This window comes from Diadema setosum, chromosome 14 (assembly GCF_964275005.1).
Source record: "Diadema setosum chromosome 14, eeDiaSeto1, whole genome shotgun sequence".
Taxonomy (NCBI): Eukaryota; Metazoa; Echinodermata; class Echinoidea; order Diadematoida; family Diadematidae; genus Diadema; species Diadema setosum.
This window is the reverse complement of record NC_092698.1, coordinates 36,871,553-36,889,271: the sequence shown is the minus strand read 5'-3', so window position 1 is coordinate 36,889,271 and position 17,719 is coordinate 36,871,553. Positions and strand designations below refer to the sequence as shown.

The window sequence follows — 17,719 nt, the reverse complement described above, 5'->3', positions numbered from 1 at the left end:
GGGGGGGAGTAATCCATGACTTTCTCTTTGTTACTAAATGAAGCTTTGACTATTCCCTTTGTTTGATTTTACTCTATAACTACTATATATGAACGCCAACGTAAGTATATTGCGCTCTTTTCTTGCTTTCTTTTTTTTTTTTTTTTTGTAATAGAGCTGTATATTCTAGCAGTATATCCTCAAACACTTGTGAAGAGCAATGCATCTATTTTTTGCACTGTTCGAAAGCACAAAAGAACAGCTAGAATAAAATTCATCTTCAGCATATCGCATTTTACATGATATCAAGATGTAGGTTCCTATACTGGAAAATCGGGGCGTATGGCAGGAAGTGGAGCTTTAGGTGTATAGATTACAATTTTAGTACAAAGAAATACGAAAGATGGAAATGTACTGTGATAAGCAGTATTTGCGTAATATTAAAAGCTTGGCGTAGGAAAACATAGGCATTATTTGCAACATACGATGCTGTCGTTTTCATTCTGTTGTATATAACCGTTTACGAAATGTCTGAAATAGCGGATTCTTGGTAAAAAAATGTATAAAAAAATAAACTATAGCTTAAAGGCCTGGTCACACAGCCCAAAAGTCGCGTAAACGCATGAATCACGCATGAAATTAGGTTGTGCGTGCTATGCTTGTATGTCGAGAATTTGACCATTTTCGGTGATTTACGCGATGAAATCACCGATGAATTGCGCAAGAACTACGGAAAGATCACGCAAAAATCACTATTACAAACCACGCATTTTCAGCGCATAGGCACGCAATAATTTTTCAGTGATTTTCAATAATACGTAGGTGTCACAAGCGCGAAACATGCGTCATATATGCCTACTAATCGTTAGAGGAAAGTCATCGATGAACGCGATCTAGCGGTAACAGTTTCGCAAACGATCACTGATATTCCACGCATATTTCGCGCATTGTCTGCGTAAGAACTACACAAACTACGCAAGAAATTACGTAAAACAGCGCAATACTGCGTAAACTCTTACGCGAAGCCGAGTTTTGAGCTGCTCAAAACCTGGAATCGCGTAAAGCGCCGATCCGGCGAACATCGGCGGACAACTACGACGGTTCCACGTCAGACAAACTGATACAATGCGCAAATCGCTCATGTATCGCGTAAGGCTCGAATTTCGTGCGTGATTCATGGGTTTACGCGACTTTTGGGCTTTGTGACCAGGCGTTTAGGTGTTTAGATTGCAACTTTAGTACAAAGAAATACGAATGGTGGTACTGTGATAAGCAATAATATATATTATTTGCATAATTTTGTATATATATATATATATATATATATATATATATATGTATATGTATATATATATATATATATATATATATATATTATAATATGGTGTTTAATTTGCATAGTCATACACATGTCTTATTATGTTCCTCTTAGTAATATTCCATTGCGATATAGCGCATCGACATGAACATTCATGAATTATGTTTAATGATGAACTTTACAAAGCGCCAGTAATGACATCATCTTATGGAAAGTATGATATATGCTGACTATAACTTCTTCATTGGACATATTCTATGGAGCCCCCCATACACTGAACTTGATTATTGACAATCAGTAGGTCAAATGTTAATATTGATACTTTGGCTCCTGAATGTTATAATAACTGAAGGTGTCAGAATAGCATTTCAGCTGATGGAATTGCACGTAAACATGAACATCAATATTGCGTTGTGAAGTATTTTAGTGTCTAAGTTATATAACCACTGACAAATGACGTGAGTAGGCCATTATAAGCAGAGATGCAATCAACAATTTGTCTACATCGAGCAAGCCATTACGATATTTTGCTAGGATGGTGTGAATATTCCTTTGAATGCCAAGTGTCGTCAAATGATTAAAATAAGTGTCATTCTCAACCAATGCACAAGAGAAGTACAGTTCCAAGAAAAGAAGGTATTTGAGTTGATTATTATCAAAGTGAAAATCTTATCTGTCTTTAAGTTTATTCAACAGGAGGAATCGAACAGAAAACAACGAGACTATCAGTTATATTATGTATCAACCGATAAATCGGAATTTTATGAAATTTTCATTCCTAAAAGTAATGTTTTCCCGAGACAGTGATATTAGTCATAGTAACAAGAGGAAATCAGATGAGATGATAATTTCATTACCTAAAGGGACCTGCTCACTCTCTTGCACTGAATTCTTTTCGACAAATTCAAGATTACATCCCTCACATGACAAGGTTGTTGAGTTGTGACCATTAAAGCAGTGACGATTTTGATTATTGGTGATAAGGAGAGTTTTTAACGATGTACTTTTGTGCGCAAATCAATAGAACAGAAATGACATGATCACCTTGTCTAATTTACATGATATGGCAATGGGGTTGTGACTGATATCAATGTTTCATGCAAAACTTCCAAATTTGTAGAACCTTTTTATCCATTAAAAAATAGAAATCTGTTCTCTGATTCTTCAAGTAAAGACAACTTTAGCTTCGGTTTGATTTTCCACAGTATTGTCACATTATGTGGCTACGTAATTAATTAAGTTTACAGCGTATTAACCCTTGAAAACAGTGTCTCCATAGTAACATGGACCCAGATATATAGAACATTTTTATAGTGTCACTCCGATGCTTAACCTCCTGTGATTATGCAGACTGAAGTGGCGCTTTGCTAGCATTGTATGCCATTTGTTAACGTATTATACAAGTGTACTTAGTCTTGCAATCAATGTCCAGTATCATATAAAATCATATTCGTTCCAACCATTTGTGTGTGTGTGTGTGTGTGTGTGTGTGTGTGTGTGTGTGTGTGTGTGTGTGTGTGTGTGTGTGTATGTGTGTGTGTGTGTGTGTGTGTGTGTGTGTGTGTGTCAAGCGGGGCTGGGGTCAATATCACGAATAACCAGAAAGGAGTATACAGGCTCATAACTAGCATCTTCGGGGTTTTTTTTTTGTTTTTTTTTTTTGAGTGGGAGGTCAAAATTAAAAGTACTGGACATTTCATACAGGTGACTCCCGTTATCATGGTTTTAACGAAGTCCTCGGAACCGGCACTTGTTTCTTGTTATATCGAAATTAATTTCGTTGCAACTGCACCGTAATAGTGTACAAAGATTATAGATGATAAATTTTGGACCTGAATTTTTACTAAATCTTTGTTATAACCGCGTTCGTGTGTGTTGGATAGGAAAAAATACCCCTCCCATGAGGGCCGGTACCTCTAGCGTACGTCTGGGCATCGTGTTGGAGGGATAAACCTACATTTCAAACGTATATGTATACAAGTGCGAAGAGTTTGTGAAGGATTCAGGAAAAAGTGCTCTATGCTAATATATAGCAGAGCATTATAGTCATTTACCTTGGGCGCACGGAGACCGCTACCGACGGTTTCACGTCCTTCCGCTTGACGATCTGTACTAGATCGTCCAGCGGAAGGACGTGAAACCGTCGGTAGCGGTCTCCGTGTGCCCAAGGTAAATGACTATATATATATGTATAGTATGTCCCCAAAAAAATTACAACGGGGTCCTCCACAATGATATCTTTAAAAATAGTGAATCAATCTAAATACAAATCAGGGTATGAAACTATAACTCATTGCCCACATTTTACAGAAAACCCCATTCGATTTGCTTCAGTGGTCAAAGAGAAATTAAGAATTTTGTAGAGGATGTCAGGAATCTCTTTTGTCCAAATTCTGTCTATTATTTACACACAAGAGCACTGAATTGCTAAAATTGGAAGAATCAGACTCATGACATGCTTTACAACAATCCACATTTCTCTGTGACCGCTTAACCAAATTGAATGGGGTTTTCTGCAAAATAGAGCTAAGATGTTATATTTTAAGACCCTGAAGTAGCACTTAGACAGGTTGATCTTATTTGGTATTATCAATTCGAAAAAAAAATCTGATTGTAATTTTGGGGTGACTTACTGCAGAGGTCCCCAAAAAAATTACAATCAGATTTTCGCATTGATAACGCCCAATATGATTATTTTTTAAAATGCTACTTCAGGGTCTTAAAGTATAACATTTTAGCTCTATTTTGCAGAAATCCCCATTCGAATTGGTTAAGCGGTTACAGAGAAATGTGGATTGTTGTAAAGCATGTCATGAATTGGAGTTTAGCATTTTGATGATCTTGTGTGTGAGTAATAGACAGAACTTGGACAGAAGAGATTCCCGACATACTCTACAAAATTCCTCATTTCTCTTTGACCACTGAAGCAAATCGAATGGGATTTTCTGTAAGATGTAGGCAATGAGTTATAGTTTCATACCCTGAATTTGTATGTAGATTGATTCACTATTTTTAAAGATATCATTGCGGAAAGCCCCGTTGTAATTTTTTTTGGGACATACTGTATATATATACTGAAAGAAATTAGACTGAGGCGGACGTTGCTCTCGATCTTGAGTCTCCCTTTTATTCAGTCAAGCTTTCGGCCAGTCATCAGGCCTTCCTCAGGATCTACCAACAGAATAGTAGCTGAATAACCTGATGTGTCATAATATATGAAGCAATTTCATATATTACCAAACTTCTGAATTATTTCATTTATGTACACAAATCAGTCATTCAATTCAATACCAAATTCCAATCTAGCCTCATCTCATCATCAAAATAACATCATATGTCCAAAAAAATATATATGAATAAATTCTTATATCAAGCTGCTGACATATAATAACCATATTTTCTCATAATTCTAAGCATAATAATTACAAACAAAATCATATACATATATTATGTTCATATGTCTATTTGCATTGGGTATATATGTATACATACACACATACACACACACCCACATACATACACACACATATACATATTCACATACACACACACACACACACATACCCAAGCAAACACACACACACCTCCGGTTGATATAATACTATCTAAATCAACATATATATATTTTTTATATTACCGAAATATGATAACCTTAACCACTGCCAAAATATATCAACTCTTGAATCAGATATATAAACAACAACAACAACATTCTATGAATTACCTGCTGAGACGTGTATCATTTGACGTGATGTCCTGCATCACAGCATCGTGTGCTCATCTTCTGTCCAAAAATACAATATCTCTCGCACTATATTTATACATGTATATATATATATATATATATATATATATATATATATATATATATATATATATATACTTGAATACGTACTTCACGTAAATATTAGGCACAAAAGAATTGTTTTATTCGGACACAATTTCACATAGTAACTATGTGAAATTGGGACATTTCCACATGAACCACACTGTGTGACCGTGTGTTTGTTCCATATGGGTATATTCAATTGCAGAGATCCCTGGAATGTTGTTGCACATTCTACGACATATTTTGAATTATTGAGGTTGAAACATGATTAAATTTGCTCATTTTATGGCTCCTTTTCACAAATAAGTTTCGCGGCACAAGTTTATCTCTATTGCACAGTATTCATTGAGTTCTTATCATGATCTCGAAAGTTCTCATAAGAAACTGATCTGTGTGTGAAATTCGTAATAAGAACTTCACGTGTTGGCGTGAGGCAAATGGTAAGATGTACCTTAAAGCGCTCTAGCGATGAGGAAAAAAAAGAAGAAAAGACAGATTCGTTTCCGGACAAAGAACATTGAACAAACAGCTAAAGCAAAGGTAGTCTAGCGTGCGACGTATTTTGAACCATATTTCATTCTTTGGTTGCCCGTCAATAAATGACGCGCTTCTAAAGATCTTCCAGCCGGTGGGATATAGTCGCATGATAAACTCGGGAAGACTGTGATACCTACTTGGATAGACTAAAGCAAGGAGGTGCAACAAATTGCACCGCTCGTTCCATAAGGCAGGTTATCATTGCGGTCTTTGCCAGTCAGTTACCCAGATCTCATCATTCATATCAATAAAAAATCAAAAATAGGCAGCGAGTTTACTCTCCTGTTTGGCATCAAAACTGACAACGAAGCATATGACTACGTCGAGGATCTAATCTTTAGGTGGCACAAGCAGAGCCCGGTGGAGTCAAGGAGTAAGAGAAAATTATTTGATGGAATTGTGTTTCTTCTTGCAATGATGGATTCCCCCAAAAGACGTGCATTTTTCAAAGCACTCCTTGCCATCTTAATTTCAACAGATATGGTGAGTACACATGAACCTGGTCCACAGTAATCTGAATAAAGTATGTAGAACATGTAGAAGGTGGTGGCAGATAAGCAAGCGTGTTTTTCTATTATCCTACACTGATCCAGTTGGCGCATCCATTACACCTTATGTCTAAAATGTGAAATAAACTAATCACTATACAGTAATCTAACTGATACCGACAATGGGCCATGTAAATAATCTTTGATACCACACATACACAGTCAAACCTGTCCGTAGCGGCCACCCAAGGGAGACGGAAAAAGTGGCCGTTATATACAAGTTGCCGCTATGTAGACAGGTAATCCAACTTTGTGTGCATTGCTTACATGTACATCATCGTTGTATCCATACATATACATGTATGTGTGTACGTATGCACACACCGTGCGTTTCGTGCATTTAACCATGCCGGTGTATATGAAATTGTTGCACAGTAGTATGTGTGTTGTCGTGAAGAAAGCCTAACACTAGTGCATTATTATAACTAAATGAGGGATGAATGCAGCGATGGCGGTCACTGAACGTAGCCCGCACGGCTAATTACAAAGCAGAAAAACACGCTGAATTATCGGCTCGGCTACGGCTCCATTGGGTCTGTGGCCGCTATAGACAGGTTAAAATCTACCGCGGGAAACAAAATTTGTGGCCACTGGCCGTGTTAGACATGTGGCCGCTATACACAGGGTCTTTAACAGGGCTTTTCTCTCGGGGGGATTTTTCAGTGGCCGCTAAGGCAGGTTTGACTTTATATTATTATTGGTCCATACGTCTATCAAGAGCTTTTCAAAATGTAGCTTGGTTCTGCCAATATTGTACCTTTTATTATTCTTCGTCCCTCCTTGGTCTAATTAATTTTTAGGACTATACGATGCTATACACAGGGGCGGATCCAGGAATTCTGTAAAGGGGGGGCGTGACTAATATTTCTGGTGCCACTTCCGGGTTTCATTGCAGTATTTTCTTTTTATTTTCTTTGTTTTTAACGAAAATTAAAGGGGGGGCGTGCGCCGGTTGCGCCCCCCTCTGGATCCGCCACTGTATACATTCTTGACATCATTAATTTGCGCAATACATTTGCGTGTTGGAAAATTTTATTTTACATGAATCATGCAACTGCAGAAATGATCATATTTTTGCAAATTCTGCCTAATTTGTTTTGAAGCACTGTTTATGATAAGCTGAGTAATATCCCTTTTATTTTATTTTACTTTTTTTTTACGTTATGGAGGTTGTAGTGTATGCTTGTTTCATTTCACGAAATGCCTGTTTGATGTGCATTACATTATAAAAATCTCCCTAACCCCGAATTCTCGTGTTTGTTGTTCTTATTTTACCACTGAAACAAACGTGTGCTCCTGTTACCTCCACTATCATTATAACTTGTACTATGGTACTACCACTTCTGGGACTAACTGCCTTCTACCTCCGGTATTGTGAGACGTTCGAATGACTTTCAGATTTTCTACATTTTGAACAACAATAAATTAGTTACAATGAGTAGAATTTCAGAATTTAAAGTGATTGGGCTGAGGAATAAGAATAAGAATCATCCTTGTTCATTGCAATTTGCTATGAATTTATTGTTTTCAAAATTCATAACAAATTGCAATGAACAAGGATGATGACATGGCATCCTCACCATAAGAATCCATGAGTTGGGGCTCAAGGAAGCAAAACAAAGAAGAAAGCATACATAGATTGTACACAGGTGAACTTGTTAACTAAGTGGTATTGTATAATGAAAATGAAATTACACTGCGACATTTTTGAAATATGTGAGCCTCCTATGTCATCAACTTTGTTCAGTGTAATTTGTTAAGATTTTTGGTATTGGTCTCTCTGCTCAAGGACCACAACAAATTTCACAAATCTATACATGGAGTTGTCGAATTATGTACTATACATGATGTGAAATTATGAAAATCGTCTGAAGTGCTCCTTTAAATGATCTGATAACGCAGCTGCTACGACCACTGCTACCCTTGCCACTAGTATACTATTTCAACCAAACCTGGCATGGCTACTTCTGGGGGCTACTTCTATATTTTCTCGTACCTGATACCACCCACTACCTAATGTTTCTATTTCTGGTGCCATTCCTGACTATGGTTATACATTATGTGATTGTTACCCTTCCATTAAGCGTCATAAACGATCATTAAATTTGTTTCACAAGACAAGGTCCCTCCTGAATAGAACGCTAAATACTTGACGAGAGTTTCATTTTCATCGCTTTTATTATCTTTCCCTCTTTTTTTTTCTCTCTTTTTTTTTTATACAGGCAGTGCCTGGAGTGTTAATAAGTAATTACCTATAAGAAGAGGTAATTTTTCCAGCTACATGTACCCCACCCCAGAGAGAGAGAGAGAGGGAAAGTGAGAGAGAAAGTGACCCATATTCTTACAAAATGTATGTATTAGTGGAAAAGATGAGCAAAGAAAATGGGATTCCATCGGGATATAATCGGGATATAATAATCTATTATACATATGAAATATATGTATAATAGATTATTATGTGACACATAGTATACCGGATGGAAGAAGGAGAATTTCAGCGGCTTTTGTGGGGGTTTTTTCGACTTGTATCAGTAACATTTTATTCATTGTGCAAATTTCTCACGGCTGTACTTCGTTTCCAATAAATACAACATCTGATTGCAACCATGGTAGTTTCATAGGTTCAGTTTATGTTAGGTTTTGTTTTTGTTTTGTTTTTTTGGTGGTAAAGTTTATAATACAGTTCCTAAACTTCCCTGTCGTTGCATCTGACATGGGAATGAAGCTGAAACCACAATAGCTTCAGTTTAACGCGGGGTTTTATCCTTTGTTCTTCGTATAAGTACTTCAACAGCACATATTATACATAAAAACATAGTCAGAAAGATAGACATAGAGGGATATAAAAGGTTTTGAGAGTTATAGATTGAAAGAATTGATATTTCTCTTTTCTATTTATCTTTTGTTCATCTATTTTGGTGACTACCCGTTCAAAGTGAATCGGACCGCAGTATAATATTTTTAGGGTGACGCGATATTCAAAGCCGACTAAAATTCGATGTACAATGTGAACTGTTTTACGTTGGTCCATAATTTTGCTTTGTTACCCTCGTCGCCCTGGTACAGCAAAAGGAAAATTCCCTAATGCGTATTAGAAAATAGTCAAAACAGCCATTATAACCAGCAACTTCATTGACAATGTCTGTGGTATTTATGATAACTGTATTATCGTAGGACGACTCAAAAGGGATAGAAATATTTTTTTTCCAATTCCCCCATGGATGCTAGTTAAGCGAACTCTTGAATTTGAGGACGATACGATCATTTAAAGGGATTGTATAGTTTTGGTTGAGACCTAATTTCAGGTTTCTAACATTGTTTGGTGAGATAATGAGAAACCTCTTATGAAATATGAAAGAGCATGTAATTCCATGAGGAATTCAACATTTATTTGATGAAAATTGGTTTTGAAATGGCTGAGATATCCAAAACAGAGCGATTCTAATAAAGTGTGGGACCCACACTTTATTACGATCGCTTTGTTTTACTTTGTTTTTGGATGTTTCATTTATTCCAAACCCGATTTTCACCAAATAAACTTTGAATTCATCTTAAAATGGTATGCTCTGTACTATTTCATAAGTGTTTTCTTGGTATCTTGCAAAAACTTAAAAGCCCAATTCTCATCTCCACCAATACTGTACCATCCCTTTGAGTTTGTATGGCTTCTAAACCTTCCTAACATTACGTTAGGATGAAGCAAAGCCAAGTGTAGCTTAATTTAAACACGGAACTTTGTCCCTTTTTTGGCCTATTGCAGCGCCATTTGTACATGAATACCATCGAAAAGCAAGAGAGCGAGAGAGAGAGAGAGGGGGGGGGGGGGGGAAGGGAGGGAGAAGGGGAACTACTGGGGTTATTGAAACAAGCCATTATCATTCAGATATAAAAGCTTGCACAGAATATCACTGTGAGCACATCAATGCTATTCAACTTTTGTTCGCATTATTTCGATGTACAATGTTAACGGCTTTGCGTTGATACATGACGGGGATTGTATTTATCTTGCTTTGTTGTCATGATCGTCTTGGTACAGCACGGGGAAATTCCCTGTATTTCTATTTCGTATAAAAGGATGATCATTGCCACAGTCATTATAACCAGCAATATCGCTGATGATATTCAAGACGTAACCAAAGAACGGTTCAAAAAGCTTACAAATATTCGGATTTCCCACAAGGATGCTGGAAACAAAAAACCAGAACATTGAATATGCAGACTACAATGAAATTGTTCAAGTTCTAAATCAACTGACATTTTGAAACCTAATTTGGGCTTGTGTGCATAACACTCGTCATGTTTGTTCATGAGCACAGTGATCACGGGACCTGGTCCATATAGGTATTGAAATAGTTTTGCTAGAATGGACGAATTTTTCTTGGGACGAGTCTATTTTCGTGTCCAGGATCACGTAGTATAATTCAACCCGAAAGTTTCCTTATACACCCTCCTCATACCACGCTGCAGTAAATGTTAAATACCCTTTTTGAAAACTATTCAACGAAGACTGGTTTGTATAAATCAGTACAAAGTTATTGAATCATCTAAGCGATCTCTTTAAAATGCATCAAGCCTGTCCCAGTCTTTTCCTTGTCCTTCGCCCTGTATCTGACATCACTACATCTTAATGTTTATATACCACTTCAAATTTGGTAAACAAAAGAACATAGAAGAATATTGTTCGCCAAACAGTACACATTGTAACGAGGATCCGAAATATCACTTTGACGACTTGTTGAAACAGATTTGAGATTGTATACTGGATACGCATCAGTACTAAAAATCAATGACCTCACATAAGAGCTAACGCACTGATATGATTTTTAAGAATTTCTTCTGTTACATAGTTATACGCCCCCCCCCCCACAATCTTTTGCAAGCTATCATAATATTACTCGATTGACATGCAGAATTGCGTGAAACTTAACCTATACTTAACCGAGAAAATGCGCTAGGATTGATAAAATAAAAGTAAAAATTACTCCACTTGGGCGTGGCCGGGGACAAGTCTGACATTTTGAATTATACAGAACTACACTATGTCTTGAAGACTATATACCATGCAGTGGCGGATCCAGGAATTCCGTAAAAAATTAAAGGGGCGCCCCTTCCCCCATTTTTCTTTTTATTTCCTTTCCGGGAAGGTATAGTTTCAAACGCTTTAACAACAAACAGCTCTGATTTAGGGCCTACACTTCGGCGTGCACATATTATTTCTGGAATTTCTTTAGAATGCTTTATCATTCAGTGACATTTCATTGAAATGAATCTGTAAACAAGCAAAGTACACCCGACCTATGGTATAGAGTTCAAAATTAAAGGACAAGTTCACCTTCATGAACATAAGGATTGAGAGAATGTAGCAATATTAGTAGAACACATCATTGAAAGTTTGAGGAAAATCGGACAATTATAAGTTCAAAAGTTATGGATTTTTGAAGTTTTTGTGCAGTCACCGCTGGATGAGAAGACTACTGCAATGTATGATGCCACATGCGTACAAAAATATGAAGGAAAATATAAAGAGAATTTCACAAAATTTCATCTTTTGAAAAAAAGTACACATTCCCTTGACTCGTTACTGACATATTTTATGGGTAATATTATTCCCATTGCCTTTAGAAAGAGGCAAGTCAAGTGCTCTTTTATCATGCGAAAAAAGTGAAAATATGTTGAATTTTCTTTACATTTTCTTTATACTGTTGTACTCATATGACATCACGAGCCTTAGTAGTCTCCTCATCCAGCGGTTCCAACACAAAAATTTAAAAAATTCATAAATTTTGCATCGACTGTCCAATTTTCCTCAAACTTTCACTGATGCGTTCTACTATATATTGTTGCATTCTCTCAATCCTTATGTTTATGAAGGTGAACTTGTCCTTTAATCATCAGGTTGCTGTTTAAGATGGCGGCATTAAACATCGATTATCACACACTCAAATGTACCTGTGCAATTCTTGTGTATACGAAGAGTACTGACAGCTCTTTGAATATGACCAGTTGTATGGGACTGCAGCTTTGGAGTCTTCTTGCCCTGACAGAATTTCGCCGATATTTTTGTTGTTTTTATTTCTTCTATCAACAGAAAGACAGAAACCAGGGTTCTGTTTTGTATTTGCTAGACCGTATACCTGACATTGTTCTCCTATATCTTCCTAGGTTTCGGCTGTTGTCAAAGTATCGTTTCAGCTCGATACATATTCCAATTCAGATCACGAAGAATTAGACGGTGGCTGTTGCGACGACTTTTTCTTTTTCTGCAACGCATGCGACAACTACTTCCTCCTGTGTTTCTCCGAAGTTACAAGGCAAGTAATTTTGAGCACGATGAGAGAAGTGTGGTTGGGTGACCTGAGGCTCTAGGAACTAGCTCTAGGGAACAGGAGAGCCCAAGTCCAAATCTCGCCTCTGGCCTGCACAATGTTGGATACGCTGCTTTACGCTCATGCATCGCCACTCTTGACTTTAATACCCCCCCCCCCAAAAAAAGAATATTATCATGCCAGCTGTTTGACAAAGAAAACTTTTAAGGCATTCATTAGAATACATTTTCATTCGAATGACCTATGGAATGTCTCCAATGTAACTCTATATTCACCATATGACAATACTTTAGTCTAAGACCCCGTTTACAGTACAGGGCCGGGCCGATCAGCCGCGGCCGAGCCCTGCCTCTATTGCGGTACTCGGCCCCGCAATTCTGTCCGTTTACAGTGCCGGGCTCGGCCCGGAATTTTAATTCAAACCTTTTAATATTTGTCGTGGTCGCGCTCTGCTTGTAAACAAACGGCTATTATAGGGAGTGCGCCGGTCGCAGTTTGTTACCGCATTAGGCCCAGTTTGCGTTTACAGTGAGAAAAGGCCGAGCTCGGCCGCGGTCGAGCCCAGACTACCTCCGGAGCTTGGCCAAATGCGCGGCCAATTTTGGTACAGCATTTGGCCTTTTGCGCGTTTACAGTGAAATGAAGGCCGGGCTCGGCTGCCGAGCTCGGCACTTTCACTCACTGTAAACGGGGTCTTGGTCCCCTCTTAGCATGGGTAAATATTGTTAAAGTTTCATTGTTTTGGCTTTCAGGACTTAGCAAGGTGGATTCAAATGGCAGAGATTTCGACTAGCTAAGGCTGAAAAGAAGAGACACTTCAGTGTATTGAATGTAATCAGTTTATTCACGTGCAATCTATCCATATTACTCACAGCTCATTCACCCAGAGCTCCTGTCCCTATGGCAACCACGAGACCGACATATTGTATATGGACAACGATGACTTCCACTTTCCTGAGACATTGGCGAACACGGTTCAAAACCCTCTTGAACTTTCTATCAACTCGTGGCAGGTGAGATAACCATCTCCTCTTCGGGTTTAAATAAAAAAAAAGAAAAAAAAAGCTTTTAACATTCTCTGTAGCCGGTGGATTTCATGTTAGGATATACTAAGTATTGCGTTTGCTTCGTGTAATATCCTGAGTAACAACCCATAGAAAATAACAGACAAGTAAATTCGGCACTTTGGAAATTTGGCAAGTTAATTTTTCTTCCCATCGTCTTGAAGAAACCCACACAAAATACTGTTGCACTTTAAGCCAATGTTATAAACAGTTACAAGACGTATTGTTGTTTAGTGGGTTTGCATTGCGTACGTAGTGTCACTTTTAGCGGGTATACCAATTTGCATCCCAGAGATCCAAACATTGCTAGTGCATCTTCTTTTCTGATAAAAAGCCCAAAGGCCTTATTTGATTAGCTATACATAGCTCTATTGCAATAATGACGTGGGGCTTTCGACCCCATTCCATAAGACTCAATGTATTTCAAGCCGATACACTTTTTTCGACATCCACATAAATTCGTAAGTTCATATGTGTGATTACCCTAAATGTGTATCATCTGATCATTCATGCGCAGAGATGTATACAATGATACTTTATCTAATTCGTTAAAAAAAAATATGTTCATGTCTTCTTAAATATTCATTTATCATCCACTGGTCTTCCATAACTCATTTGTCTCTCTGTTATTGTACCTATACACACATGCGGTGCCAAACTGCAGGGCGGATTTAGAGCGAACATTGAGGTCATTGACGATGATCTTTTCTTCGACCATGATCTGATCGACCAAATCGGTTACAACTTCCAAGGCAGCTTGTACCAACCATTCCGATCGGCCGCGCTGGCTGAAACAAGAACTCTGGACTTGGATCAAGGAAGAGGACAAGCCAGGTGAGTGGAACCTTTTTTTTTTTTTTTTTTTCACGTTACATCTACGCCTTGATTGTAACGCGATAACAAACATGACAAAGATAAATTATTATTTTGTGTTTAATTCTTTTAATCTTGAATTATTGACCACTTTTTCTCCAGTTTCAACTCAATGATCAAGTAAGGTGTAGCATATATTCATATTGAAGAAAGGATAATCTAGTGAGGCACCATTTACTCCGAGAATTAATTATTTTTTTCCTTCTTTCCCCCCCCCCCCCCCAAAAAAAAAAGCATCAGAGTATCGGTGAAGGTTTACTGTGAACAGCACTACTACGACACGTCGGCAGGTTGCAGTGTTTACTGCTTGGCTCGGGACGACAACTTGGGCCACTACGACTGCGATGACATCACTGGGGCAAAGATATGTCTCTCTGGTTACGAGGGTTCCGACTGCAACCAGGTAAGAAATGTTGATTACAGCCATGGTGATTATTACAAACAATAGTGATAGTAATATTGTGCTTAGAGAGAGGATAACAAGCAGGGGCAAAATCAGGCTTGTTGATTAGGAGTAATCTGGCAGCTCTAGATGACAGGGAAGGAGGAATATGAAGAAATCTTGGGTGGTGTGAGAGAGAAAGAAAGAAAGAAAGATGAGAAGTAGAATGAGAGAACAAACAATGACAGGAACAAAGTTTCAAGATGTAACAGAGAATCGAATGGGAGGTATCCCCAAAGTAATGGACGAGGTAGAAGAAAAGACTTAAGATATAAATATGTTATAAAATCATATGGTATGATATGATATGTGATATGACATAATACAAAAATATATATGGAGATATATATATATATATATATATATATATTTTTTTTTTTTTTTAATGTTACTGAAGATGAGTAAAGGTAAGCAGAAACTGTGTTAGCATAATTGATGTGGGAGACAAGAAGAAGGAGGGAATAAGAACAAAAGCAGAACTTTGTTGAGCCTTGGAGAGGCTTTGCCACAATTGGGACACTGTAGCATGGTAGATAAGACTCTTGGAAGACCTGAATTTGGATCCAGTCCACAGCCTTCGTCCTTGGACAAGATTTTTTTTTTTTTCCATACCCACACCCACTTTAACAAACTGGAGAGGTTTTTACCTGGCAACGCTACGGCAATGACCATGGCAGACATGGCAGGGCCTTCCATAGAGCAGCGACAACACTGAAGAGGCTATCCTTGATAAAGAAGGCCGTATCATTATCATCATCATTAGTGTTATCATTACTTTTATCATTATTATCATTAATATTATTATTATTATTATCACCATCGTTTTGTTATTACTATTATCGTTATTAACAATCAGTCGAAACAAAGTTTGTTTGTGGTCAAGGGTTTGTAGTAGAGTATCAAGAGTAAACATCTAAATTATACCGATGTGAATTAAATATCTCTGAGGAAGTCGAACTAAGAACATAACAAAGCAAAGAAAGTTTATACAGATGTCATTGCCAGTAGCGAATGAATTGAAATGGTGACGAACCCATCTGCTTTCCGACAGGCAACGGATGAATGTCACTCTAATCCATGCTGGAACGGCGGGACCTGTGTTGATCTCCACGACGCCTATCGCTGCGACTGCCTTCCCGGAACAACAGGTAGGCCTAAATGAAGATTCAATCCAAATCTAACTTCTGTAGGTAAACTGACTAGTTGGTGCCAATATATTTTGTCTTTCGACAAACATCAATGAATTAATTCAATCACGAATGATGTGAAAATCTAAGTGGTATGAATACATAGTCAATTTACGAATAACAAGGGATGGTGTGACTGGCTGTAGTGTAGAAAATGTAAAGACGGCGCGTACTAAAGAACCTTCAGAATAACGAACCTTATTCCATTTTCGGCTTCACGAACCCTCTGATTAACGAACTTTAAATAATCGAATACATAAAGCTTCGGAATTACGAACCTTATCTTATTTTCGGATTGACGAACCTTATATCACTTTCGGATTAATGAACCTTCGGAATAACGAACATTCGGAATAACGACCTTCGGAATAACGAACCTATGGAAAATCAGAAACGAACTGTAATCGTTCAAACGAATTCTCTGGCATCAACTGCGAGAGAAATTATAAAAAATGCATAAGTGCACCTTCTAAAACTAGAGGATATTGTCTGAACGTTTTAAACTCTTATTCATGTGCCTGTCTCTTTGGAATCCAAGAAATGAATTGCCAACAGGGCTTTAATGACTGCCAAAACCACCAATGTGCCAACAACGCTACATGCGTCGATGGTTTCCAAAGTTACACCTGTGCCTGCACCAGTGGCTTTACTGGTTCACTCTGCGATGAGGACATTGATGAATGTGAAGAGTTTGACAATGTCTGTCCTCCTGGGAGGCTGTGTACCAACGTGGTCGGAAGTTATGCTTGCCTGGTGGTTCCAACTACACCTCCTGCGTACACCGGTCCTTGCCTCACTCAAACCTGTTACAATGGTGGAATTTGTGAGATTCACGGAACAGTCTTCAGGTAACGTGTCATAACTTGTTTCCAGTTGCAATGCTTACTTGATTTTGGTTGTTCATCGACAGATGAAAATACCGTATCTAATACATAATATGCCTCTTACCAACAAATTACAAGACAACGGCGTAAATCCGTACTGCGGAGTGGGGGGGGGGGGATGATCGGCGATAGTCACCATCACCACGATTACAAGCCCATAACCGGACCGGCGCAGCCCTGGGGGGGGGGGGGGGGGTTCTCCCACACACACACACACATACTTTACAGGGATCAAATGTCCCACTCTTTTCCATACAAAGTGGGAGGGAAGTGGCAGCAAAAATAGGAAGACTTTTTGTTCCTGTTTTTGTTTGTTTGTTTGTTTTTTGATTGTCAGCTGACTTTCGGCTGAAAATCAAACTTTAAAAGTATGAAGACTTTTTTTGTTGTTGTTTCTCTTGTCTTTTGATGTTCTTTCTTCTTGACTGACAGGCGATTTTGACCCCCCCCCCCCCCTTTCAAAAACGTAGCGCAGTCCTGAATAATGTCCAAATAAATTCAATTAAATGCTAATATGGGATCCATTTCTTTGTATTGTATTCTCCAGTTTTCTTGATTTAAGTCAATAAAGCAATCATCCCAGGGGCATCGTTCTGTTTTGATAATGGGATGGGGGGTGGGGGAGGGACTTGCAGTTTGAATATCTGTGCGAGGGAGCGGAGCGGCCTAGCGGGGGGGGGGAGGTGTGGGAGGGGGTATTCCCCTCCCACGCAAGGAAAATTTGGCATTTTC

At 38.2% G+C, this 17,719-nt stretch overlaps 1 protein-coding gene across 1 annotated transcript in view; it reads left to right on the top strand.

The window, feature by feature from the left end:
- Positions 1-17,719, top strand: part of LOC140238329 (uncharacterized) — a 57,435-nt gene that overhangs the window by 34,491 nt on the left and 5,225 nt on the right. Inside the window, exons 21-26 of the mRNA XM_072318263.1 lie at positions 3,414-3,466; positions 13,412-13,550; positions 14,266-14,435; positions 14,709-14,877; positions 15,968-16,064; positions 16,642-16,951. Coding sequence (XP_072174364.1) covers positions 3,414-3,466; positions 13,412-13,550; positions 14,266-14,435; positions 14,709-14,877; positions 15,968-16,064; positions 16,642-16,951 — 938 coding nt within the window. The remainder of the gene's footprint in view (positions 1-3,413; positions 3,467-13,411; positions 13,551-14,265; positions 14,436-14,708; positions 14,878-15,967; positions 16,065-16,641; positions 16,952-17,719) is intronic.